Source organism: Setaria italica, chromosome V, assembly GCF_000263155.2.
Source record: "Setaria italica strain Yugu1 chromosome V, Setaria_italica_v2.0, whole genome shotgun sequence".
Lineage (NCBI taxonomy): Eukaryota > Viridiplantae > Streptophyta > Magnoliopsida > Poales > Poaceae > Setaria > Setaria italica.
The window spans coordinates 10,208,030-10,233,114 of NC_028454.1; the positions used below are offsets into that span (position 1 = coordinate 10,208,030).

General features: G+C 49.4%; 7 protein-coding genes and 1 non-coding gene across 15 annotated transcripts; 4 read left to right on the plus strand and 4 right to left on the minus strand.

Moving 5' to 3' along the window:
• Positions 1 to 148: 148 nt before the first annotated feature.
• On the plus strand, positions 149 to 737 carry LOC106804329 (L10-interacting MYB domain-containing protein-like). The gene is made up of 2 exons (XM_014805189.1): positions 149 to 454; positions 549 to 737. Exons 1-2 carry the CDS (start codon positions 149 to 151, stop codon positions 735 to 737), a joined length of 495 nt encoding a protein of 164 aa, XP_014660675.1.
• A 4,046-nt stretch (positions 738 to 4,783) lies between these two features.
• LOC101771638 (phospholipase D alpha 1-like) lies at positions 4,784 to 8,747 on the minus strand. 2 transcript variants are annotated; one of them, NM_001280835.1, is given in 4 exon segments: positions 4,849 to 5,576; positions 5,997 to 7,890; positions 8,154 to 8,296; positions 8,608 to 8,747. In NM_001280835.1, coding segments are annotated over 3 exon segments (2,436 nt in total). In that variant the 5' UTR covers positions 8,262 to 8,296; positions 8,608 to 8,747; the 3' UTR covers positions 4,849 to 5,142.
• Positions 8,748 to 10,918: 2,171 nt separating this feature from the next.
• Positions 10,919 to 11,338, minus strand: LOC101783947 (formin-like protein 16). Its single transcript, XM_004971653.1, has one exon. It carries the CDS (start codon positions 11,336 to 11,338, stop codon positions 10,919 to 10,921), a length of 420 nt encoding a protein of 139 aa, XP_004971710.1.
• A 2,568-nt stretch (positions 11,339 to 13,906) lies between these two features.
• On the plus strand, positions 13,907 to 15,697 carry LOC101772567 (peroxidase 25). The gene is made up of 4 exons (XM_004968307.3): positions 13,907 to 14,173; positions 14,375 to 14,554; positions 14,660 to 14,822; positions 14,912 to 15,697. The coding sequence occupies exons 1-4, from the start codon at positions 13,955 to 13,957 to the stop codon at positions 15,331 to 15,333; spliced, it is 984 nt and encodes a 327-aa protein (XP_004968364.1). The 5' UTR covers positions 13,907 to 13,954; the 3' UTR covers positions 15,334 to 15,697.
• Positions 15,698 to 15,788: 91 nt separating this feature from the next.
• On the plus strand, positions 15,789 to 15,860 carry TRNAP-AGG. Its single transcript has one exon. It is a non-coding gene; the product is annotated as a tRNA-Pro (tRNA).
• A 486-nt stretch (positions 15,861 to 16,346) lies between these two features.
• LOC101772974 (embryo-specific protein ATS3A) lies at positions 16,347 to 17,460 on the plus strand. Its single transcript, XM_004968308.4, has one exon. It carries the CDS (start codon positions 16,532 to 16,534, stop codon positions 17,150 to 17,152), a length of 621 nt encoding a protein of 206 aa, XP_004968365.1. The 5' UTR covers positions 16,347 to 16,531; the 3' UTR covers positions 17,153 to 17,460.
• Positions 17,461 to 18,269: 809 nt separating this feature from the next.
• Positions 18,270 to 21,797, minus strand: LOC101773384 (DCC family protein At1g52590, chloroplastic). 7 transcript variants are annotated; one of them, XM_012846624.2, is made up of 6 exons: positions 21,473 to 21,797; positions 21,310 to 21,367; positions 21,078 to 21,185; positions 20,838 to 20,930; positions 18,980 to 20,716; positions 18,290 to 18,814 (listed from the first exon to the last, which is right to left on the minus strand). In XM_012846624.2, the coding sequence occupies exons 1-5, from the start codon at positions 21,711 to 21,713 to the stop codon at positions 20,626 to 20,628; spliced, it is 591 nt and encodes a 196-aa protein (XP_012702078.1). In that variant the 5' UTR covers positions 21,714 to 21,797; the 3' UTR covers positions 18,290 to 18,814; positions 18,980 to 20,625. The 7 variants fall into 7 exon arrangements, with proteins under 7 accessions (XP_004968367.1, XP_004968368.1, XP_004968370.1 ...); XM_012846625.2 differs by having other exon boundaries at positions 18,972 to 20,716; XM_012846623.2 differs by having other exon boundaries at positions 18,896 to 20,716.
• Positions 21,798 to 22,241: 444 nt separating this feature from the next.
• Positions 22,242 to 24,266, minus strand: LOC101775291 (uncharacterized protein At2g34160). The gene is made up of 5 exons (XM_004968314.3): positions 23,957 to 24,266; positions 23,815 to 23,863; positions 22,946 to 23,008; positions 22,756 to 22,820; positions 22,242 to 22,647 (listed from the first exon to the last, which is right to left on the minus strand). Exons 1-5 carry the CDS (start codon positions 24,134 to 24,136, stop codon positions 22,546 to 22,548), a joined length of 459 nt encoding a protein of 152 aa, XP_004968371.1. The 5' UTR covers positions 24,137 to 24,266; the 3' UTR covers positions 22,242 to 22,545.
• Positions 24,267 to 25,085: the final 819 nt, after the last annotated feature.

A 25,085-nucleotide genomic window follows, 5' to 3' on the forward strand; every position in this document is an offset into this window, starting at 1 on the left:
CCGTGTGCCGTACAATTTCCGCCACAAACGCCCCAAAGCACCTGCTAAGGCAAGTAACAATTTATTTATTTTACATTGCTTAGTTGTGTACGTAGCTCCTAGTTGTCCATAGCTCGGTGCCATATAATTGCAGCTCCTGTGTGCTCAGATGAATAACCGTGCCAGCTGGGATGAGGGCACGACAAAAACTTTGCTGGACTTGTGCATTGAACAGAAGAACCAGCTCAACTGGAGCGACAGATACCTCACTAAGTTGGGATGGAGGAATGTATACTCCAGCTTCAGGGCACAAACTGGGTTGCAATTGGGCAGCAAGCAGCTGCAGAACAAGCTCAACAACTTGAGGAGGCAATTCCTCGGCTGGCGGGCCTTGCAAAACAAATCTGGTTTAGGGTGCTACACACAAACTGGTGGTGTGTCTGCTGATGCCACGTATTGGGAGCAGGACCAACAGGTACGGCCTTTGCCACGGCCCTAAGTTACTCGGCATCTTATTTGTACTGTTCTGTTTGTGATGCTGATAATTTACTTTCACTCAAACATTGCAGGACACCCAGGCGAGGTCCCAGTCGAGTTATGTGAAGCCTCCACCTTTCCTCAACGAGTTATTTGAGTTGTTTGGCCACGAACCCCAAGACAGGGGCACCTTGCTGACGGCCGGAGGTATTCATGAGGCGACACCTAGCATGGGGACTGAGGGCAATGCAGTGGACTTGGAGCAGAACCCCCCCTGCTAGTAGTGCTCGTGCCATGTCGAAAAGGCCGGTCCTAGAATTCTCTGTGGACAGTCCCACCAAAAAAAGAAGTGAGAACTTGGAGCAATACATTAGGGAACTATCTGAGAGTGTAGCCAAGAGGAGCCTGCTACGTGCAGACCGTACCCATGATCAAATGATGTGTTGTATTGAGATCCTAAAAGAAGATGGTATGGAGGAGGGGTCGGAGCTTCACAACCAGGCTATGTTTTTGTGTACTAAGAGCGCGGAGTGTCGGTCGACGTTCATGGGGTTGGGCACAAAAGAGGGCCGAATGAGCTGGATGAAATTCTACTGGGACATGACCAACAAGAAGTGATTGTGCCATGCTTGTTTATTGTAGGGATGTGTATCTGAGAGTTTGGAAAATTGCTTAGTTGCACTTGTGTTGAACATTATTGTTAGCTTCTGTAACTAGTAGTGATCGTTGAACCTTTCTATGTTACTGATTGTTGAACATTTCTATATTACTGATCGCTGCACTCTGTTTTTTTAGTGGTAGATAAATTCCTATAAGTTTCTGATATCTGTTTGTTGTGTGACGTTCCTATCATTACACTATCTATTAGTGATGTCTGTTATTCGTGTGCCGTTCGTATAATGACACACAAACTGTTAAGAGGGCACATATATTAGTTAGTTCTATCTGTTCAGTTGTACGTATAAGTTTTGTAGGTAAGTTACTTTCAAGTTAAATTACGTTCAATTTGGATGCAAACTATTTGTACCTACTCTCAGTATACAGAACGTTGTTCACCTTCTCTTATTTGTTGTGTTTTCCTTTTGGACAGGTACTTCAAGTATGAGTAGTGCAGAGGAACAAAACAGTGACACCGGCAGTGACAGCAGCTCTGTGTTCGATATGAAATGTTTAGGAGGAGCTGCAGCCGCATATGCGGAGCTTCGCAGCATTCATCGTGCTAGACGGAACCCGCCAGTTGAGCTGCCACGCCTGACGGGTCGGCAATGGGTTGAGCTGAACCTCCGGGACAGGAGGCGGTGCTTCGATAATTTTCGTATGTATCCCGACACGTTCCTTCGGTTGCATGACATGTTGGTTAGCAATCATGGGTTGAAAACGTCGCAAGGGGTAGAATCTGTTGAGGCTTTAGCTATGTTCGTGTGGGCGTGTGCGACACAGCAGGCTTGCCGTCAAATTAGAGAAAGATTTGACCGGAGTTTGGACACAGTTAGTAGGAAGATGGCGCATGTGGCAAATGTAATGTATTCGTTTGCCCAGAAAGTCATCGCTCCAAAGGATCCCGCGTACTCTAAGATCAATCACAAGCTGACCCAATATGCACCGTTCTTTGATGGGTGCATAGGTGCTCTAGACGGTACGCACATTCCAGTACTGGTCGGGCGTGAGTCCCGTGTGGATTTCCTAAACAGAAAAGGATGGACGAGCTTCAACGTGTTAGCCATATGCGATATGGACATGCGCTTCACGTACGTAGGAGCTGGGATGGCAGGCTCGTGTCACGACATGGCGATTTTGCGTGACTGTATGTCGGCAAGGACCTACCCACATCCACCTGCAGGTATGGGACTTCTAAGTGTGCACATGAAGCTGGACTTGGAAAATGTGGTGCACTAATGTTGAATTTTTGTGATTATCTGTAGGCCGCTATTATTTGGTCGACTCGGGCTGCGCAGTTCGCGAAGGGTATCTGGGGCCGTATAGAAATACCAGGTATCACCTGGAGGAGTTTAGCAGAAGGGCGGCGGACACATTGGAGGAGAAATTCAATTTTCACCATTCCAGTCTTCGCAATGTGATGGAACGCGCATTTGGTGTCCTGAAATCGAGGTGGCACATTCTGCGGGAAGTTCCACTATATTCAAGAGAACGGCAAACGAAGCTTGTTATTGCTTGTTTTGCACTGCATAATTATTTGCTGGACCTTGCCAATGAAAGTACTGCAGGTTCGTCCAGGGCGCGAGAACCGGACTATGGGGTGTCCGAATGGGTGGCAGCTAATGCTACTCCTGATATGGCCAGTGTCCGAGATTGAATTGCGGCGGGAATCTCGTTGATGTAAACGCGGGATGTATGTTGTGTACGTTCATGTTGTAATTTGTATGTACGAAATTGTAATAGTTTGTGTGTACGTTCGTACCCTCGAGTGTGTTGGTTATGTTTGCCGGACACAATTTAAATGGTGTAGTTCCATTTACCGCTACAAATTTTATTTTCGAACATAGCAGCGCATCCGTAGGGAAACCACACCGAAAATTGCTAAGGATAAGCTGTCACCGCTCCCTCGCTCCCATCGGTACAGAAACAATTTATTTTCTGTATTTTTAACAACCTTATATTTTTTAAGTATCAACAATTCCCTTATGATTTGTAGTCCCACACCTTATAATAGTTTCATTTTATAAAAAAGAATAGGCAAATGAGACTTGCTAAATTGTTTGCTGTATAAATTATTTTTGTAACAGGGACTAAGTAACGTTTAGGTTCCAGTGGGCCAAACGGCCGTTAGCAAGTGCAAAACCGCCGGAAGCAGCAGCTACAGCTGCGCTGCAGCAGCGGCAGCCACAAGAAGCGCCGCCAAACGGCCTGTATGTTCAAGAAAAAGTTTTACAAGTTTAGCCTTTGATAAGCATTTGGAGAGTGTGCTTTATAAACGGCAACATGTAAAATGTTGAAGTACATCAATTGGTGGGAGCATATGCACCCCTCGCACAGCGAAGCGAAATTAAGAAAAATAGGAAAATTGTTTAAGGTTGCTTCTAAAAAGATGACTTTGCATTACAATTAAAGAGGTGATTACGGTAAGTATTTGAGAGCATTGACTTTGCATCACGTGGCTACGGTAGGCATTTTGAGTTGCAAGAGGCACAATTGGCCCGGCACTCTTCTATCGTCAGGTGGCAGTTCTCTTTTCGAGAATCGTCCGGACAACAGTAGCAAGAGGTCCCTTCCTTATTGAAGAATCTGCACCAGGAACTGATGCAAAAATTCAAGGTAATCTTTCTCTCATATGATGAGGAGTTGGCAGTAATATCGATAGAACTATTGGCATCCATCAGTTGATGACGACCTACAATATTTTTTTTATCTTAATTAACAATCCTTATGACAGCAACAATAACAACAACGATCAGATATACTCACAGTGTACAGGGAATGCTAAGGGTCCAATAAGCATAGCAAACAAGAACATGATCATCATGATATTTCCCCTCATACTGCTGGATGCTTGGAATTGGACTATGTGAACGATAAGGAGAGAATCGGGTTGGATGTGAGCCGTGAGGAGGAATTGCTTGCTCATTCGTACACACATATATACTTATATAGTGGTAGAGCCTGACCAGACCTGCATTGGTTTGCTGATTTGGGTCATACTATATATGGGCTATGCTAAATGACTTCAATACTGCAATTACAGTGGCATAATCATTGACATGATGACCTTCCTATAATGTCATGAAATGTAAAAGGATTGTAAGTTACTAAAAGCTATCCACGTATTGATCGCGCTAGTATTTTCTAGTGCTTGATCAGGCTCAGCACTAGGAAGAACCGAACAAATGTCAACTTTATTTGCCAAACACGTGCCTGATCCGAAGCTGCCACAACCAAATTTTCACGTGCAAACAGCACGAGATTCTGCTCATGCGTGACTACCTCACGGCTCAACCGGTCAAGCATACGAATCTGTCAATACAAGTAACAAGACTTCAACAGCACCTCAAGAATTGGCGATACCTCTGCAACCATTATCTGGTACAGAATATTGGAGTAGACCATACTTAGATTACATGATGACTCCTCACGTTAGCAACTAGAAAATGGCCAAGTCCAGCACTAAACAATAGCTCTTCTGCTTCACAGTACATAATCACCACACATTATCTTTGCTCTGTCAGCCTGGAGATTAAAACTAGAAGATGAGCAGCTCTTCTGCTTCAGATGACACAAGGAGTGAAGGGATGTTAACGAAAGATATTCAACTGTATGGGTCGTCGATGCAGAGCAGAATGATAGATGTGCACTGTATCAACAAGAGCGTAGATCACTATAAATGAGCAAGATTATCCAGATGGTGGTAGCATCACATCACCAATTCAACGTTGAGCAGCCCAAACAGCTGAACAAGCAATCGTGTAGAACTGCTGGAATCTCATCTTACAAACGGCACTGCAACGCAGCAAGCCACACAAAGCTACACCAGACAGGGACACAGCACAATCTGTACGCAGTATTAGTAATAAGCAGCTCTTCCTCCTATCGTCCCAATCATGCACAATGCACTTATTATCATTCGTAGCTACAACAACACTACTATCTGAACCTTCAGTGTCTGAAACAAACACAAAGACACCAAGCTGAGGCCAGACAGGAGAAGCCATGACGGTGCCTGCAGTCTGCCCTCTATGTGGTGAGGATGGGTGGGAGGTAATCCGACTTGGTGCCGAGGATGCGGGCACGGGTGTCGGGGAAGAACTCCATTCCCGGCAGCTCGGTGACATTGCCCTCAGAGTCAACGCCCATGGGGTAGCTGAGGAGGTGCCCTGGGAGGTCCTGCTCCAGGTCGTCACTCGAGTACAGGTCCCAGTACTTCTCGGCAATCTTGTTCACCTTCTGCACGCACTCCATGCTCTCCGGGTGTTGGAACACGTCATCCAACATGCCCAGGTGCTCGTACCACAGCGCCATCCGGAAGCCGTGGATCTGGCCACGTGCAGGCTGCCTGGTCGCCAGGTGGTACGGCTGGTACGCGCCCATGGCAATCTCAGAGTCCCTGGCGCCATCCATGGACCTCTGGTTGATGTTGGCAGAACCGATGATGATGTACTCGTCGTCAACTGGAACCAAAGAAGAGAGATTGTTATGGTTCAATAACTGGACACATTTCAAGCCAAGCAAGAACGTATAAGCAGGAATTCAATTGTTCACTACTTTGCTATGAAGAGTAGCTGACTATATACCTTGAATATCTTCGAACAATCAAGAAAAAGTGTGAAATCTTTGAAGAAAATAGAACAATTGGTGCATAGGACATTTCATTCTTGAGATATTTGTTGGCTTTAGTTTATCTCCATTATAGTTCTACTTTAACAAAAGGAAAACATACTGCTCCAAACATATGTACGACAGAAATGTATGATTCATAACAACATAAAACATGCTCTTGAATCTTGATAAACAAAAGTTGTATAGTGTATTAAAAATCTAGATACTGACATCTAGTGTAATGCAGGGATAAAGTAGAATCGACTCGGTACCTATCATCATTTTGGTGTGAACATAGATCATGAACCTCCTAGCCTCCTGAGCCCGGCTGTAATCAGTATCAGGCTCTGGCTGTTCCCCAGGTTCGTACTCCCCCTCCTGCTTCACCTCACGGTTACCTAGGCAGAAGAAAGTGAGGTAATCCTTGGGGTTTGCTTCTATTTCCTTGGCCCGGAGAGCTTGTGTGATGTCAGTGTACATCATCTCCATTGTTCTCCTTTGCCAGTCAAGAATTGCCTGAACGGAAGCACTCTCTGGAACACCCTCAGGCCACATTGGCACCACAACATAAACAGTAAATCGTTCCCCAGCTTCAATCTTGCTGACAATCTTCAAGGAAAGCTCCTTCGGAATCAAGTGGAGAGCACCAATCTCTTCCGGCTTGATGCCTTCAGGCTTCCAGCAATATGAACTTCCAAGGAAGTACTGGTTTTCAATGTAGATGAAGTTCTTAGCCCTCCGGATGGCATGTATGTATGCATCCTGGATACTCTTGTCGATGATTTGATCCTTTCCACTCACAAGCCCAGCTCTAGCAGCTTCCTCTGGAGTCTCAGGGAAGCCAAAAGCAGCACCACCATCAATGGATCTGAAGAGCTGGACATTCCATGTTTCTCTGTCCTCCGGGAACATCACAGGAGAAGGGGGAATAATAATGTCAGAAAGATCCCTGAGACGTACAAGGAGGTTCTTACCACCCTGCTTCGTCCACCTCTGCTCAAAGTTGTAAAGAACATCCCAAGCAATTGGCCCTTCCAGCCGTGAATGAATATCATGCCACGGCTCCCTTGGACCACCTTTATTGACCGATGAACCCCCAAAGTTTGGCTGGTGGAAGTCATCATGATGGACTGTGTCAAGTGTCCTAAACAAGGAGTGATACTGGGTATCATATCTTCCATCACAAAGGTCAATACCACCAACGAAGCTGACAATCCTCCTTTGCTGGGAGCCCTGGTTTGGCATCTCATGGTCAACAACTACTATCTTCTGATGGTGCGTGAACATAGCTGCTATCTGGAGATCCTGAACAAAGCTGCCAGAATCATCAGGGTTGCGAGGGCACAGAACACAGTTGACGTCCGAGCCATGGAAGTAATTTGCAGTCTCCTCATCATGGGTAGCCATCAGGCCATCTTTCTTCAGCAAGCCAACTGAAGTCCTATCATCCCACACTAGCATGAGGACCCGGACACCTTCACTGGCCTTCCTCTTGAGCAACTCCCCAAGAGTAACATCACCTCCAGGTTCCGGCCTGTTGGTGTCCCTAACCAAGGTGATCTCAGTGTACACAGACCAGCCAGTGATGTAAATCAAATGCTGGGCATTGCTTATGGCATCAAAGATATCCTCCCAGCATCTGTGTGGCTCATAGTTGCCATCAGCAAGCGGGATCTTGGGAATAAAGTTGTCTGGGACATGAGCATCTTGGTACAGAGTAACCTTACATCCCTGCCTCTGCGAGAAAAAAGTGTAAGGAACACCAGGATACTTTGTGCTCCTCACACCTCTTGCCCAATTGCGGTCCTTGGAAACATCAAAGTACTGAAGCTTCACATGGATCTTGCTGTCACCAATAGGCTCACCGCCTTCATCACAGATTTCAAGCCACTTGTCAATCTCCTTACCATCGAGGAGGTCCTGGACAGGCAGGTGAGCCCTCCCAATCAGCGTGGCCCCAATGGGGTTGTCGATCTTGACGGTGAAGATGACATCGGCAGCGAGGTGGGCGCAGTAGATGTGGAACGACTCGTACCAGCGAGGGTTGGCGGGCTCGTTGCTGATCATCCGGGTACGCCCGACCCGGGTCTTCTCCAGATCAATGGTGGCATATATCTTGGTGGTGCCTTTGCCGACACCCACCGTGTCCTCGATCCCCTCCACAAGCTGATCAATTGAGCATGGCGTGTTAGAGCAAGAGATATATTTATCAGATGACGTACAAGAGGCATGCGTGGATATGAGCTTGGGCAAAATTAATACAGTAATCTGGCAGCTAATCATGAAGTGATCGACGGTATATAAAGACAAATCATTATCAATTATTCGTTTACCGCTAATCACATCACTCATCTCGCGTTACTGAAGGCCAAGTTGGGCATGGAAGAAGAGGCTGCTCGAGACCGCAAGGGAGAAGGGGAGAGGAGTACCTTGCGGATGAACTTGGGGGCGCCGCCGGATGCGCGGTGCGGGTTGGAGAGCTCCTGGGCCTCGAAGATGGTGGCGTGGAGCGTGCCGTGGAGCAAGATCTGAGCCATGGCTCCCTCCAAGCGGTCCGCCTAACACCAGTCGCCTGCGCAGCAACAACGCACACTCCCACACAGGAGCGTAAGCGAGAGGACTAGACCACTAGGGACAAAAAGCCGGCAGCAACTAGCGCACAGATCAATCCAGCCCCGCCCCGGCGGCGAGCGAAGGAAACGGAGATAAAAGACGGCACCGGGCAACGGCTGCTCCCGCCTTGCCCGGCCGAGACCAGAGCAGGAACAGTACACGGAGGAACCGCGCCGAAAAATGGGGGAACGGGGGCTGCCGGATCTGAGCGAAGCTGCAGAGCTCTGCTTACTAAGCAGAGGATAGCGCGAGGGTTAAGGGAGGGCTTACCGGTTCCGTTCCGGGCGGGCAGCGTGGCCGTCGTGACGATGGCGATGGCGAGAGGCTGTTGAGGATCGGGAGGGAGACGCGGGGTAGTGGATGGAAAGAAAAAAGGAAAGCGAGGCGGGGAAAGGAAAGGGCCGGCCGGGAAGCCGATCCGATCCGATCAAGCGAGATTATAAAAATGGTGGTGGATCGAGGGAGGGAGGAGTGGTGCGCGGCACCGCGGCAGCGAGACGCGGCGGACGCGGAGGCGGCCAGATGGGGATGATGGGATGAGGGGCAGGACAGTCTCGCGTTATTCTCCGGCGCTGAAAATCTGTGCACGGCTGCTAGACCGCAGGGGCAGGGGCGACGCGTCCAGATCCAGCCGGCGGCACTGCACGCGTCGTCTCCGCTGCGCCACAGATCCCGAGTAAAATAGAACGGGAGAACTAGCTGTGATGGGTACTCCATTGACCAATCAGAGGTCGGCAATCACCCATCGCGGCCGACGTGCGACGAGCGCAACCTGTGGGACTAATCAAGTCCACCTTGCGTGCTCCTAAATCCCCGGTTTTTTACTTTTTCTTTCCATAAACAAGCCGAGTTTTCTTACTTGTAATTCTTCTGGAAATCTTTTGTTTTCGAACTCGTACGCTCCGCGAGGCCAAGTTGAGATAGCCTCGGAGCTCGCAGCCTCCGCCCTCCCTTTTTTGGCGACCCCGACGCCGGCCAAGCACGCCACCTGCTGCGCTTGACTTCCTCGGTGGCTGTAGGGAATTGATCCGCCTCGGTCCCGGCTTCGAGAACGAGGAAACGGTGGCCCTGGACGGTGGACTCCTCGGTTGCGGGCGTGCCGACGCCGTGACGGAGACAGTCGAGACGATCGCCTCTCGGGCTCGGGCGTCCACCACGTGCCGGCCTCGCTGCGCGCTGCAAGCTGCTCGATCGGCGAAGCGCCTCACGAGTCACGACACTGACCCCGGCTGAGCTCTCTCGAGTGCCACGGCATCTACCTTGCATCCAGGTCAGGTCGGGCGACGTTCCCGGCTGCCCAGGCCACCTCACCTGCTGTCCCTATCGCCACGGTCCATACTGCTAGTAGTACTTCATTAGCGTGTCCATATTATTGATGGATCGCGCGAGCATGTCCCGTGCCACATGGCTTAGCTAGGTTGGAAACGTATTCTATTACTGTGCGAGATCAATGCTCGATTGCTAGGTCTAGTGATGGAGCCGCAGGGATTGATACTTTGATAGAGAGCCAGGGACCATATTGCTCCATCATGATATTTTTTTTTATCTATCGAAAGCCTTTAGATTACTGTCCGTCCATTTACACTCTTCCCGCTCATTTCAGCCATCGGTGTTGCCTGGTGCGAGATTACGAGCTTCTTGCCGCTAATCCTTCTTGGCATGAAATCTCTGCGTGTAAGAGTGTGCATGACGGATGAGGGGGCCATTGCCCCCTGTTCATCCTACTATCTCCGTCCTTTAAACATCATCAAATCCGTATATAAGAGTTGATCTTACTGTGTTCAAAATATAAGAGTTGATCTTACCGTGTTTACTACGTTATAACATATTCCATAACTTTTTCCTCCAACCATCTCATGTCAATCCTTTTGTTACGCTTCATATGCGAGTACTTTGATAAAAGCTATATTGTCAATTCCAAATTAATTAAAATCACATTTGCAAAAAAAAAATAACTCAGAGAGCATGACACGTACACGAATGCATGATGTACAAGGACAACCCGACCATCTTTCTTGGACGCTAATGAATGAGTTGTGCTATCTGGATGATCAAACAGGAAATAGGTTTAGTGCGATTCCCACAGCACATTTATATAATCATATCACTAAGCACAAACATGCACAAAAAGAGTATACACAGACCATTAGGGGGAGGGGGGCATTGGACCCTCTCCCTTGTCCCCTACTAGCTCCATCACTCTCATGCGCGTTGCACAAATCTGTTTGTTTCCTGAATACACATGGCGCTCCCCTCCTCATCCCGATCACTTCATCTCCTCACTCGTGCATTGCATCTCATTTGAAGACGTAGTTTTTATTCTGATTCTAGAGTATGTCCCATATGACATGTCAGTGACTTAATATTTTCTTATCTTCCTTCACCACCGGCCCGCACTCATCTCTCCCTCCGCAGCTCTCTTCTCTTTCTCTTCTCGGACGGCGGCACTAAAGCCCACCTCCACCCGGCGGCGGGATCCCCCAGCTCCAGCGTCACCACACCCTCGCCCCTTTGCCCCCACTTCGCCAACCCAGCTCGCTCCCTCGAGCCAACGCTGCCATGGGAGCTCGGAAGCAGAGCGTCACCGGGAGGCCGGCCTCCTCGTGCGCGAGGATGGCTCCGGCGAGCAGGCGCTGCCGATTCGTGCGGGGAGGAGCGGGATTGGCACGGTCGGCCCGTGCTTCGGCCATAGGCGGCGCCGCTGCCCTCCTCCCCGCGCTGGATCCGGCGGATCGAGCGGCCCGGCCAGCTCGCATGGCGGCGGGAGAAGCAGGGGCGCCGTGCTGACGTTGAACCGCGCGGCGGCGCGGAGGGGAGGGGGCGCCGTGGCTGTCCTCGACGGTGGCCCAGGCAGCGGCGCAGAGGAGCAGGGGCCCGCGGCCGACCCCGACGGCGGCCCTTGCGGCGGCGGAGGAGCAAGGGCCCCGCGGCCGACCTTGACAGTGGCCCCGGCGTCGGTGGAGGAGCATGGGACGGTGGTGAATCCGGCGTGGCAGAGCATGCGCGGGAGAAAAACTGCCCAACGGAAAGGGAGGCGCCTAGGCACCCGTGGGAGACGGAAAAAAATTCAGTGCAGGAGGGCTGTAAAACATCTGCAGGAGGGCTGTAAAACATCTGCTGTGCAGCCCTACTCCAGACGGCCGACGCGTGTACAGGTTCGGGATCCAACAGCATGCGACGACGCTCGTGGCCAGCAGCTGATAGGGCCGCTCGCTCGGCTTGGCTCCAGGCGGGACGAGGACGCACGCGGCTCGTCTCGAGGTGTCGACACGGACGCGCCTCCAGGCTCATATCTCCGCCGCGGCCGCCGTTCCGTCCCATCTCCCTCGTCTGCTGCTGTCTCGAGGTCCGGGCGTTCGGTCATGGCCTCGGCTAAGACACCAGTATTAAGAACTCACTAAATCAGGAATATGAATCATATCAGGAGGTCCATCAAGCTTGAGGTCAATCCGCAACATGCATCTGACTAATTCTAATCCAGCAGTCCAATAGCTATGAACCTCCAAGAGAATTAGTACGTTGTCATTAATGGAGGTTTAGTTTCCGCAATGGAAGGTTTGGGAGGCAATCGTAAAAGTATGTTCTTTAATGTTCAGAGAAGTGATTTTGATAGACATGTATAAATTGTTTTAGACCAAAGTTCTAGATTAGCCTGGAAGAAAGTTTAGAGATTTCAAATCAAAATAGAAAGGGCGCAGGTGGCGCAGCCAAAGCCATGTAGTAGGGGCTGGAGGGTGAAAGTGAGGGCTCCCTACTCTAAGGTCCTGTTTGGGAGGAGGTTAGCCCTCTCAAATGGAGTGCTAAACTTTAGTATTGTGAGGTGTTTGGGTGGAGAACTAAACTTTAGCACTTTGGTTGCTAAAAGACTCTTTTGCCCTCGTTTACCTCCTCTCCTTTACCCCTCCCTTCCTCTTCCACCAGACAGGTGCAACATCTGCTCCTCCTCGAAGCGCGGCTGGACGCCGGAGCGGAGGTCGCGGGGCTGGCGGAGGCTGTGGGGCAGGGCGGAGGTGGGGTCGGGCGAGGCTGGCTGGAGGTGTCCGTCTCGCTCCCGCACCCGCCGCGCCTGTCACCGCCGCCGCCACGGGGGTTGGGCGCGCAGGAGCCGCTCGACTTGTGGGTTGGCGGCGGCAACAATAACAACTCGAGGTCAAGGCCGTGGTGTCCCGCATCACCCGTCCCACGGTCTCGGTAGCGGCGGCCAAGTCGGCGACCCTTGTCGAGGCGTTGGCGGAGGCGGCGCGGTCCCGCGGGTGGTGGGCGGATGCGGCAGCAGCGCGACGGATGCGGCGGGGCCCAGCGGAGGCGTCGCGGAGGAGAGAGAGGGGAGGGGGTAGGGGGGAATTGGTCTATGGGGACCACTTTTAGCCCATTTTAGCACCCTTGGAGGGGCTAATGGATTATGGGGGGTTAAAGTTTAGCCCCCTGTGTTTAGCCCTCCTGTTTGGGAGGAAGGGGCTAAAATCTAGCTAAAATAGGGGGCTAAAGTTTAGCCCCCTCCCAAACACCCCCTAAGGATTCAAGACTCGAGTAGGGTTAAGTTGGAGTGAGTTTTTTTTTTCTCCGGGTCCCTACTTTTGAGTAGGGGTGTATCCATAGGTCCACATCCATAAAGCCAACAATTGTAATGTCATAATTTTTTTTTACAATTACAAATCCCACCAACTAATTTATTATCGGATGTCCTAGCCTACTGATGGCAAAAAATTTATAACATATTCTTCTAATATATATTATGATGTCTACTATTACTATGCATTATTTAACTTGTGCTGGGAGGAAAAGAAGGACAAATCTTCTTAAGGGGTAATTTGGTCCAATTAACATACTTGTGCGATTAAATTAAATAAAAAAATACTTTAGAGGTTATTTGTACTTTTGTCATACTTTTGGTGAATAATTTGGATGTTTTATTTTTAGTTTATCCGCAATTGTAAGAACCACGTGCTAAAACATCGTTGTGGATTTTTTTTTGTCTGCTGAAAATCAAAGCGACAGTGGTGGTGGAAGCCCACTCATGCTAAGCCCACTGGTGAGAAACCTTCCCACCAGCTATAGTTCCGCATGTTCTTCACGGTTTGTACTAGGAGGTCTTTTCTAAGTTTTCTGTGACTGTTCCCATGTCCTGAATGAGTGATACTAGAACACCCTTTGCAGCATCAGCCTCTTACACCAGGCTACCATGGAGCAAACCACCTTGTATCATATACCGTACGTGTTTAAAATCCAAAATGGAATTCTACTGCTATCCTACACAGTACACAACAGAATTCAAATTGAAAAAGTTAAAAACACACATGGTTCAGCATATGAACTTGCGCTCCTGAGTCCTGACAGGCTGACAATGCAGCTAGTTCTTGCACGATACGGCAATAAGAGGGATCCATAAAATATGCAGGTCGTTCTGCATTACTACCTGTAAACCACATCTTTCAGTAGTGCATGATCCACTAGCTACTCCACTACGTTCACGGAATAATGGCTCTAGGGATTGGAGGATAGAGAGTTGCACAAGCTCAGCGACACTATATAACGAGCTATATCGGATTGCAGGACTGCCACAGTTGGAATTCGATCTCGAAAATAACTCAACTGTTAAGACACTCAGTTTCCGACCATGGTAGCGTCAGAAATGGCAGCTCTTCTCTTTTTATTCACTTCTCTGCTGCTGAGAGGTTCCTTTGTTCACAGTCAAGGGCTCCAGATCGGATTCTACGACTCTTACTGTCCTGATGCCGAGGATATTGTGAGGTCTACTGTCGAACAGTACTACGACAAGGATGCCACCATCGCCCCAGGCTTGCTCAGGCTACACTTTCATGACTGCTTCGTTCAAGTTAGTTATATTCCCTATTTTTTCTGAGGAACAAGATTATTAGCTCTTAAGGATATTACTCTGAATTCCATGTTTTTGTTACCTTTTTTCCCCTACTAATGCATACTTGACAAGCTGCATAACTAGTTATCTCGAATCTGAAATAGTCAAAATTTTAGACTGAATAATTTCAGTCTGACAATTGTGATGCTTACTTGGCAGGGTTGTGATGGATCAGTCTTGATTTCTGGAGCATCTTCTGAACGGAGTGCCCCACAAAATTTTGGTCTGAGGGGGTTTGAGGTGATAGATGACGCTAAATCCCAGCTGGAAGCTGTGTGCCCTGGCGTAGTGTCTTGTGCTGATATACTGGCTCTTGCCGCACGTGATGCCGTTGATCTGGTGAGAACATGTTATACCTTGACAATTCTTCTGTTTTATTAAGGTCAAAATTTTTTACCGTTTTACTGAGATTATGATGAGTGAATTGTTCTTCTGCCATGTAAGACCGGTGGGCCAAGCTGGTCAGTGCCACTGGGGAGAAGAGACGGCAGAATTTCATTAGCTTCTGGTGCTAAGGCCTTGCCATCTCCTGCCGATCCTGTATCTGTTCAGAGGCAGAAGTTCGCGGATCAAGGCCTGTCAGACCATGACCTCGTAACATTAGTCGGTAAATCTTCATCTGTTCATGTCTGAACACGTATTGCAATTCAGTCCAACGAACGATGCTAGCTTGTGTAAACTTGAGCTGTTGAGCAGGTGCCCACACCATCGGGCAGACGGACTGCCAGTTCTTCAGCTACCGTCTGTTCAACTTCACGGCGACGGGCAACGCGGACCCGACCATCAGCCCGGCGTTCCTGGCGCAGCTCCGGGCGCTGTGCCCGCCCAACGGCGACCCGGGGCGGCGGGTGGCGCTGGACAGGGACAGCCCCGGCGCGTTCGACGTGGCCTTCTTCAAGAACGTCCGGGACGGCAACGCCGTGCTGGAGTCGGACCAGCGGCTGTGGAGCGACGCCGCCACGCAGGGCGCCGTGCAGAAGTACGCCGGCAACGTCCGGGGCCTGCTCGGGCTCCGCTTCGCCTACGAGTTCCCTAAGGCCATGGTGCGGATGAGCAGCGTCGCCGTGAAGACCGGCGGGCAGGGCGAGATCAGGAGGAGGTGCTCCAGGATCAACTAACTTTATGATGAAGCGCTCCGCTATAAGTTGCAGTGTCCGTGTGCGAATCGGAACTGCTTCGTGTGTTGGCACGTCGTGCTTCACCGGGGACAAACAAATTGGCTCCGGCCTGTGGTGTTTGTTTGTTTGTTTGTTCTTGCCTGTCACTTTCTTTCCTTTTTCTGTATCTGAAGGCACCCTGCATAATTCGTCCAACATCCTGTGCCTAGTCGCCGAGCATGCGCTAGATCAGTCTGTGGAGCGGACTCATTCTGAATGTATGTGAATCAGTGCATGTAAGTTCGCGCTGTAGCTTGACAATGGAAGATGCGTCTGTAAGATGGAATGCTTTATCGAATACAATCGAATGCGTAATGACAGCAAACAGCCAAAAATGGTGTGCTTCGCCGGTTTGTGACTTGTGAGCATGTACTATAACTGTTATTAAAACTATTAAGAGAGCATTTAACAGCACAGGGCATTTGGTCTAGTGGTATGATTCTCGCTTAGGGTGCGAGAGGTCCCGAGTTCAATTCTCGGAATGCCCCAATTTTTGATAATTTTTCCTATCTTTTCTATTTCCTTTTGTGTCCGCCTTTTTAATCCTCTAATCCTTCCTTTTCTTTTTGAATCCATCAAAGTGGATTCATAACCATCTGTCCCCGTTTTTTTCCTACTAATATTTTATTTATTCCTTTGTGTTTTCCCCGTATAATCCATAACCATCAATGCCCATTGCCTAGTTTTTCTCATTCCATTTCTTCCACGAAACGGTGGAATCCATCGTTCTGTAACGGTACTGGCGTACTGGCGCTGATGCATGATGAAGAAAACGACGCTTGAGACTTGTGGATCACCGAGAGCCACTTCGCACGTGACATGTCCGGGCATAATAATGCAGTTCGTAGCGCTGACACAGACGTGTGGGCCAGCAATAAGTTTTCAATTTTGGTAGATGAACACTTCTCTATCAATGCATGCTGGGCAGTAATGCCGGCCGCTTCCCAAAATAAAAATAAAATTGGCAGATGAGATGAGATGTTTTCCAAACGAAAAGAAAAAAAAAAGAACAGTTTCAGATCAGGTGACATGGCGTCTCCACGGTCCACGCAGCTCACCTTGAGAGCTGCTGCCTAAACATAACACGCCCGACCAAGAGCAAACCAACCACCGCGGCACCACTTGTCCAGTCCGGCCTCGCCAATCCGATCCAGCAGCCATGGCCTCCCGCTGCCGGCGGTCGCAGAGCCCCGCCCTGCTCGCGCTCGCCGTGCTCTCCTGCCTGCAGCTCGCCCTCCCCGCCGCGTCGCAGCTGTCGCCGACGACGACCCGGCCTCTCCCGCGCCCCACCGCCACGACCACGACAACGACACCGCTGGAAGCGGGTAGCGGAGAGGTCGCCGGCAGCGGCGACATCGGCGGCGTCGCGGGGCGCGCGTGCACGTACACGGTGCAGATCAAGACGAGCTGCTCGTCCCCGCGGAGGTCCCCGGACGCGGTGAGCCTGGCGTTCGGCGACACGTACCGGAACGAGGTGTACGCGGCGCGGGTGACGCCGGCGCGCGGGTTCGAGCGGTGCGCCAAGGACACGTTCAGGGTGACCGGGCCCTGCGGCTACGGCGTCTGCTACCTCTACCTCCGCCGCACCGGCGGCGTCGGGTGGACGCCCGAGTGGGTCAGGGTGTACGAGCCCACCTCCAGCACGCCCTCCACCTTCTACTACGGCGACCCGCTCTCCAACGGCGTCTGGTACGGCACCAACCGCTGCCTCCGCCGCGGCGCCGGTGGCGGCGCCTCCTCCGAGCCTGTCGTTGCCGCGGCGCAGGCGCTGCGACTGTGACGACGGCCGGTGAGCGGTTTTGCCTGCACGCGGTGGATGATGATGCAGGGGCAGAGAACCTCCCGTGGCGCTCCTGTTCTGTCTTGGTGTGATGATTGGTGGGGAACGGGTGGCGTTTCGGAGAAATCATTTGGGTCGCTACTATTTTTTCTATTTTTGTTGTACGGTTGGGTTTCTGCTACGTATGCTCGAACTGTGGCCATGATAATCCTGATCGGACTTTGTACTTTCTAGCAATAAAACCGATCCAAGAAAGAGATTTGCTCTATGATAGAAGGGTACGAAAGCCTACGAAGGATTAAATTGAATATCTTGCAGAATCTAAGTTTCGAAGCAAATTGATATTCCGTTCGTTCCATCGTTTCAAATTGTAGGTCGATACAGTGTATGTCTAAATGTATAATAATATTTATAAATTTAGAAAAATCAAAACAACTTAGATATATTAATTGATGTATTAGTGTTGTTCCTGTATTCCATGCTCTCAGCTCTCTCCAAGTGACCCTTGTTTTCGTATGAATGTCTCCAATCCGTTCCAAAATGGCAGCCATTTTGTTATCGGAAATGTCTAATCGCGACAGATACAACTTGAGCCAGTCAAATTTTGGACGGCGTACAACATAAATTCTTTTTTACCACGGGCACGTGCGTGCTGATGGGCTGCTGTGCAGCTGAGAATAGGAAAAAGGAAACGGCCCACGTCTTGGGCTGCTGGGCCACTCGCTGGTTGTAGCCAAGCGATCCAACAGTCGTGTTTGGATACGCTTCTCCTAATCATGTTTGATTATAATCTAAATAAAGATTTTCTCGCCTCTTGTTTTTCCCTTCTCGTAGTTCAAATCTCTGAAGCAGCTTACCACGTAACCGAGAATTAGTGAAAATAAGTAAAGCATTTGGCGGGATTCTCGTTTATTTCCACCGATAAGCCGCTTATAAGCAGAAACAAACGGACTCAACAAAATCCTATTTCATGTCTAAAAAAGATCCTATTCCATTCTCATGCTTTCCTGCCTTTAAAGGGGTTGCCATTTTGCTTCTGGAAATGCGTGATCACGGCAGATGTGTGACCAAATGTGCTCCGATATAGGAACGCCATATCGGAGGGAGGAGACAAACCAGCGGAACATTCTCATTTCCATATATAATAAATCACTGCTTATTTAAATCACGTCAAGATGGAGATTTAGTATCTAATCACCGGTTGATATCAAACCGTGATCCTCACCTAGTCACCTGTGTTTCTCCCTATAAAAACAGTATCTTTCACCCCATAAAGCTCGTCCATTTTGTGTGGAAAAAAAAAAACCAAATGGAGACATCTGCAGTAAGGCATATCATCATCCTGCTGCTTGTGCTGCTGGTCCTTCGATCATCAGCACTAGGCCAGAAACAGATCTACAACGTCCTCAACTTCCATGCGCATGGGGATGGCAAGAGAGATGATGCACAGGTAACAGCACGAACACCATTGATTGAATTGAATCGCTTGCTTCTGCTGCAATCGTGTCGCTTCTTGCATTTCTGATTCCCCTCCGTCCTCCTCACTGTCGAAAAGGCGTTCTTGGCGGCATGGCAAGCGGTTTGCGGCGACCAGCGCACGGCGATCATGGTCGTCCCGGCAGGAAGGACGTTCTTGCTGAACCAGGTTTCGTTTCAGGGTCCCTGCAAGTCACCGGTCACAGTACAGGTAATTAACACATTGTTTGGCCATTCAGAATGATTAGCACAGGAATTGAAACACACCAGCTGAGCTCGTAATCTGCAGCTGGATGGCAACGTTGTGGCACCAAACCACATTTGGACAAGAAAATCTGCCAACCTCCTGACCTTCCTCGGCGTCGACGACTTGACGATGGATGGGAATGGTGAGATCGACGGCCAAGGCGCCATCTGGTGGGATTGCTATAACCGAAAGGTAGGCTGCTTCAGGCTCCATCGTATACCAGTTGCATACTTGCATTTCTTCATCTGATTCTTGAAAACAACCTGACATGTTTCTCACTTTGACAGAGATGCGACAACCGCCCTATTGTAAGTAGACACGCAACATTCCCTTCAATTTAGTTCCAAACTAGTCAGGCAGACATGTAACTGTGTGCAACTCATGGTGTGTTGATGTAAATCAGTTGCTGGGTTTCGCACGGTGTAACAATCTAAAGGTGAGGAGGATACATCTGAAGAACAGTGCAGACAAGCACATGACCTTGTTCCAGTGCAGCCAGGTGAGTGTGGACAACGTCTCCATAACTGCCCCAGCTGATAGCCCCAACACAGACGGCATAACTGTTGCATTTTCTAACAACACCTACATCTCCAACTGCTCCATCCAAACAGGTCAAAAAACTTTCCCTGTGTGTAATTAGAACATTGCAATATAGTATACGAGTATGTAACTAAATCGACAATGAGTCACACAAATGAATGCTGACATTGGGCAAATGCAGGAGATGACTGTGTATCAGTCCTATCATTCACGAAAAATGTTACTGTCACTACCAGCAGGTGTGGGCCTGGTCATGGCATCAGGTAAGAACACATGTCCACTTGTACAGGCATCTGCCTTCTATTTTTTGACCAGCTTCTCTAGTAATCTGCACTGTGCTCAATTTCTGATCTTATGTAGTGTGGGGAGTCTGGGAAGATCTGAGACAGCGATGGTGGAACAAATTACGGTATCTAATTGCAGCTTTGTTGGGACTATGACTGGTGTGAGGATCAAATCCTGGCAGGTAATGAAGATTGAGTTAAATGCATTTCATTTGTGATGAGATTGCATTGCACACACCTTGTATATATATGCTCTATGTAAACCATAGGCCACACCAGCAGCATACCATCTAATGTATGAAGTTATGAATGCAGGGTGGGAAGGGCTATGCAAAAGGATTCCTTTTTGAGAGCCTCAACATGACTGAAGTTCAGTATCCTATTGTCATTGACCAGTTCTACTGTCCACAGGGAAATTGTCCTACAAAGGTCAGGCATGGTAAACATATTATTATGCTTATTGTTCAGTAGATTCGTTCGCTAAAACAAAGGCTGAAATGTATCTGCACTTAACTGTGTTTGTAGCACGGTGGTGTGGCAATAAGCGACGCAAATTTATCGACATCCAAGGGACATCCTCTGAGCATGATGCGATCAGATTACTGTGCAGCCAAAGTGTTCATTGCAAAGACATCTATCTCAGTAACATTAACCTCTCTTGGGTGAATCATACTGCCCCAGCAAATGCCACTATTTTGAACGCCCATGGAACCACTGAGGGCATAGTGTTACCAAGAATACAGTTTTCAAACACTTTGTAGCTAATACTCTTCAGTGCTATCACTTACAAAATTTTTGCTTAGATGAGTGCTTTGTACAAGTACTAAACTACGATATGATCCTATCGATGGTTCATGCTACATCATGTATGCAGATTATTGATATCTAATCATATAAACTAGGTATCAAGGTCTTGGTGCAGCAATTCACAATATCTCACATGCTTCCGTTTTGGATCGGCCAAACACAATGTACCTGTTGTTTGCAACATTGTCGTATGCGAAGTCCCTCAGGAACCTAATTATCGCAACAGAATCAGTATGAGTGATTTTCATCTGTGTTGTAAAATCGATTACTTTTGTTAAACAAAAACGAGCTGTGCACAAATTAAGCTGAGCAGGGAGAGGGGGAAACTTACAGAGGGACAAACTTGAGGAAGATTGCGAGCTGAGGGAAGGGCAGGTTGAGGTACTCCATTATCCTCAGCACTGCTTCAGACTTGATGTAGGACCTGCAAAAACCATAGTAATAAGATAAGATTACCACTTCATACATAAACAACCAAGCAGCATACTAATCAACAATTCTTTTCTTTTTTCTTTTTTTAATTTTGAAACGACTAATCAACAATTCTTGAAGAAAGCTTATGGTTGGCCACCTATCCTTCTCGACGAGAACAACGCTGGAGATGTCGTCGGGGGATCTTCCTGACCTCTGCAAGAGCTTCCTCCCCGACTCGCTCTGCAGGGGCACGTACCTGATGCTCCTGTCGGTTAAAATTGCAAATCCATCAGCTGAAGTGCTGAACGCATCAGCAACTCAAATTGCCCAAATGCTGATCGAGTGATCAGTGGCACGCCAGGTGTGAGAATTAAGCAGGGCGGATTTACCTGTTGTGGTCGTGCTCCCGCACGAACCGGACGCCCCCGTTGCAGAGGTTGCAAACGCCTGCACACAGTGACGCAGAGCATGAGACTCGCAGATTGAAGGTTTTCGTAGAAGAGAGTGGGCGGAATCATGGACGGGAAGGGAGCAGGGGTCTTCGGCGAGCACCGTCGAAGAGCATGATGGGCCTGGTGTCGGAGGGCTGGAAGAACTCGGCGTCCGTGGCCACCTTCATGGAGTCCTCCGCCCGAGCCCCGGCGGCCGCCGCCGCCACCTGCAACCTCGGCCACCGCCCTCCCCGTGCGGCGGCTTGCGGCGGCTGCCGCCGCGGCAGGAGGCCGTGCCGTCGGTGGAGCGGCAGGGTGGGCGACGCGTAGTACCAGGAGGAGCACTGAGCGGCGGTTGCCATCGTCCTCGGCTCGGCTGCGACTGCGACTGCGAAGCGCTGAGGTTGCGAAAGATTTGCCAGACTCCGGACTACGGAGACTGGAGAGTGGAGAGAGACGTGTGGTGGACTCCACCCCTAGAGCTTGGTGCACATGCTTCGACGTGGCGCGTCCAAGCAGCTCATAAATTGTTCAGTAGGAGTAAATAAAAGGGATAATCAGATAAAAGAGTACACAAAATCCTTCTTAGGCTAATTGTTGTTTCCAAAAGTGCCGCATTATCTTGAGAACTTTAATAAGTAGATGAATGAAATAACCCTCCACAATGCAACACTTTCCAGTTTCATCTACTGTAACTTTCTTAATAACTCTAATGCCGTGGCATCGCATTTAATGATGACTTTCATTGGAAGTAGCCTTAGAATGTGCAAGATTGAACTAATTTATTGACATTCTTGCATTTTAAGCTGGTTTTATTTGCATCGCCAGAGAGCAAAGATCTTGTCATATTTACAGTCTTTGCATAAATTTGGTCAAGGAAAGGTAATATGTGAGGCTTAAGGCTTCAAATTAAGATGAAAATTTGCATCTGCACCAGACAGACAGGCACCAGGCTTGTTAACAAAGCACCACCAGGCTTTGTCAAGAACATTCAACTAACACAAACAAAGCCAGAGAAACAAATAAGCTGGCTGTCCAAAATCTGAGGAGATCATCATCATACATCAGTCGATGAGCTCACAGGCACTGCCATGAGAATGCAGTCAAACAAGAACGCGTGCCATCTATCATGCACGCGGTATTAAACAACACTAACAGAGCACAACAACAGATGCTTGTCGCTGGAACTTTTTATTAAGCCTGCTGCTCTTCACCATCTTTCACTTCTCCCCTCTCTTCCGCGGCAGCGGCCATCAGCTCATCGAATTTGTCGCTCTTCCCCAACACTATCTCAATCTGAGGGAATTAATGCCAATGTCAGTTCAATTCGCAGAACAGGGAAAATCACATGCATTTAAAGATGTGGAATGAACAAATCGGCAAAACCAAATAGTTCACACTTACCTTGGCCTTTTGGAATGGGCGGCCTCTAGATTCGTCATTTATTTCCACAGTAGATGTTCTAATCTCTATGGAGAACAAAAACACGAAGGGAAAATTCAGAGTGCAGAACAATGAATCATGTGAATGTACGCACAAGCAGGTTGGTTGAATATCTAATCAACAGGGAAAAAAATGAGAGAGAAGTTCTTACTCTTTTCAATAGCAAACCCATTATTCTTCAGAATCTCCGCCACGGTCACAACTGTCGCTATGGCTGGAAACAGAACAATCAACTTGGTTAGCTTTGCCTGAAACAGTACTCTAGTGCAGATAATCAGGTAACAAATGGCAATGGACTAAGGTTTATTTATATATCAAGAAAAAAAAATCAAAATACACCAAGTACAACATGAACAGTCAGTCTATGGTGCAAGCAGAGACGATTGAAGTGCGCATGGTTAGGTCCTCTATGTAAGTGCAAGCATGTATTTCATAGAAACACCACTAGGGTTTTGTGACCGATGATTATGGTTGTTTTCTGCATCTCTAGTGGCTACTTAGAATATAGTTGGATTGAAATAAAATCCTCAGAATCAAATTCCAAAATCCCCCAACATAGTTCTTGGCCAAAACCCAAGCGGACATGGCTATCGGATATGAAAATATTGTGCCTCTGTCTGTGATTACACCAGAAGACGAGAGCCATTTAATAACAAGAGCAAATATCACCTGAGTGTATAGTTGCAGCACTTATTTGAAGCTGTGCTCCAGCGTGTTATATCTATTAACATGAGATAAGTGCCGACAAGAAACACCAAATGTCACATACAGGAGACATTAGGGTTTAGCAATAACCAACACAGATCCAACATTCAGACACAAGGACGGCGGATTCTTGCATCTTGCACATCATAATATGTCAGCATACTTAATAGACTAAATTCAAGTGGACGAGGAACCCATTCCGAGCACATCTAAACCTAAAATCTTTACATAACGACGTGAGCGGAGATGTCTAAATTACTCCATCACTAAATCGAAAATCAGAAAGAAGGGCGAAGGATTGATATAGAGGCTCACCCATTCCGAGCGCGGAGAGCTCAACATCGCCGTGCTGCTGCATATACCTCTGCAACCAACCAACCATACCAGTCAGGAGTCATGAACCGGAGGGCAGGAAGACCACGGAAGGAGGCGTCTAGGGCAAAGGGAGCAGCCGTACCTTGGCGAGGTTGACGTAGAAGAAGAGGGGCTTCTTGGTGTTGGACACCTGGATGCGGTTGCTGCTCCCGCCGCTGCCGCCCCTCTTCTGCCCCTCCCCGCCGTTGCCGGCGCCTGACGCCGCCGCATCCCCGGCGACGCTGAGGTTCTTCACGCCCTCGGTGATCTCCTCCACCACCATATTCGCTAGCTACCACACCGCGCCGCGCCGCCGCCGCCGCAACCGGATCGATGGATGGATTGGTTTCCTTCCTGTGGTGGAGCGCCGCCTCCCTCTCTCTCGTCTCGTGTCTTCTCGGCGTTGCGGCGGTTGTTTGGTTGGCGAGGCAGGAACGTGTAAAAGACGAGAGCCCAAGCGGCGTGGTCCGGCCCAACGCCCGCCCCCCGCGCGTCCTTTTCTGGCGGGCCAAGCACCATTACGTTTTGGCCCGTAGTTTCCTCGTTTCGGCCCAAGTGGATTCCGTAGCCGGGAGCCCACTGCAGGAGGAAGCGGCCCACGCGCGCGGCATTGCTGGCAGAAGAGAAGATTCCACTCGCCGGCGGGCCGCCGGCACACGGCCGGCGAGGGCCGCGGCTCTCCGATGATCCACCACGGTGTGCGTGCACGAGGGGAAAACGACAAGTGGTCTCGACTCTGCTAGTGGTTGGTGTCACTTGGCGGCGGCGCCGCGGTATCGGTCAATGCTTGTTCACGGGTTGGTTTGAAACCGTTGAACCCGTACCGGACCAGATGTTTGCATGGGTTTCGTCTGGTTTGTGGTTCCAACCCGTAGTATGTGCAGAAGCAGCTTGAGTTCACACGGGTTAGAAATCGTGAAACCAGGTAAAACTTGCATCTTATCCTGCACCTCCGACGGAAGCAGTAAAGAGGATAAGATGGTCATGAACTCCCTCCGACGGAAGCAGTAAAGAGGATAAAATGGTCATGAACTCGCAAACACATCATCACATCAGCCGTCCCACTCGCACCCTGCCACCAGGCCGCCACGCGCGGAGCCTCCGTGGGATCCGGCCTTCGCCCGCCGATCTGCCTCATGATCGTCCGTTGGAGCTGCGCAGCTCGACTAGGCCGTCGACCCGGGGATGAGCACCACCGGGCGTACCCCCGCCCGCCGATCTGCCTCATGATC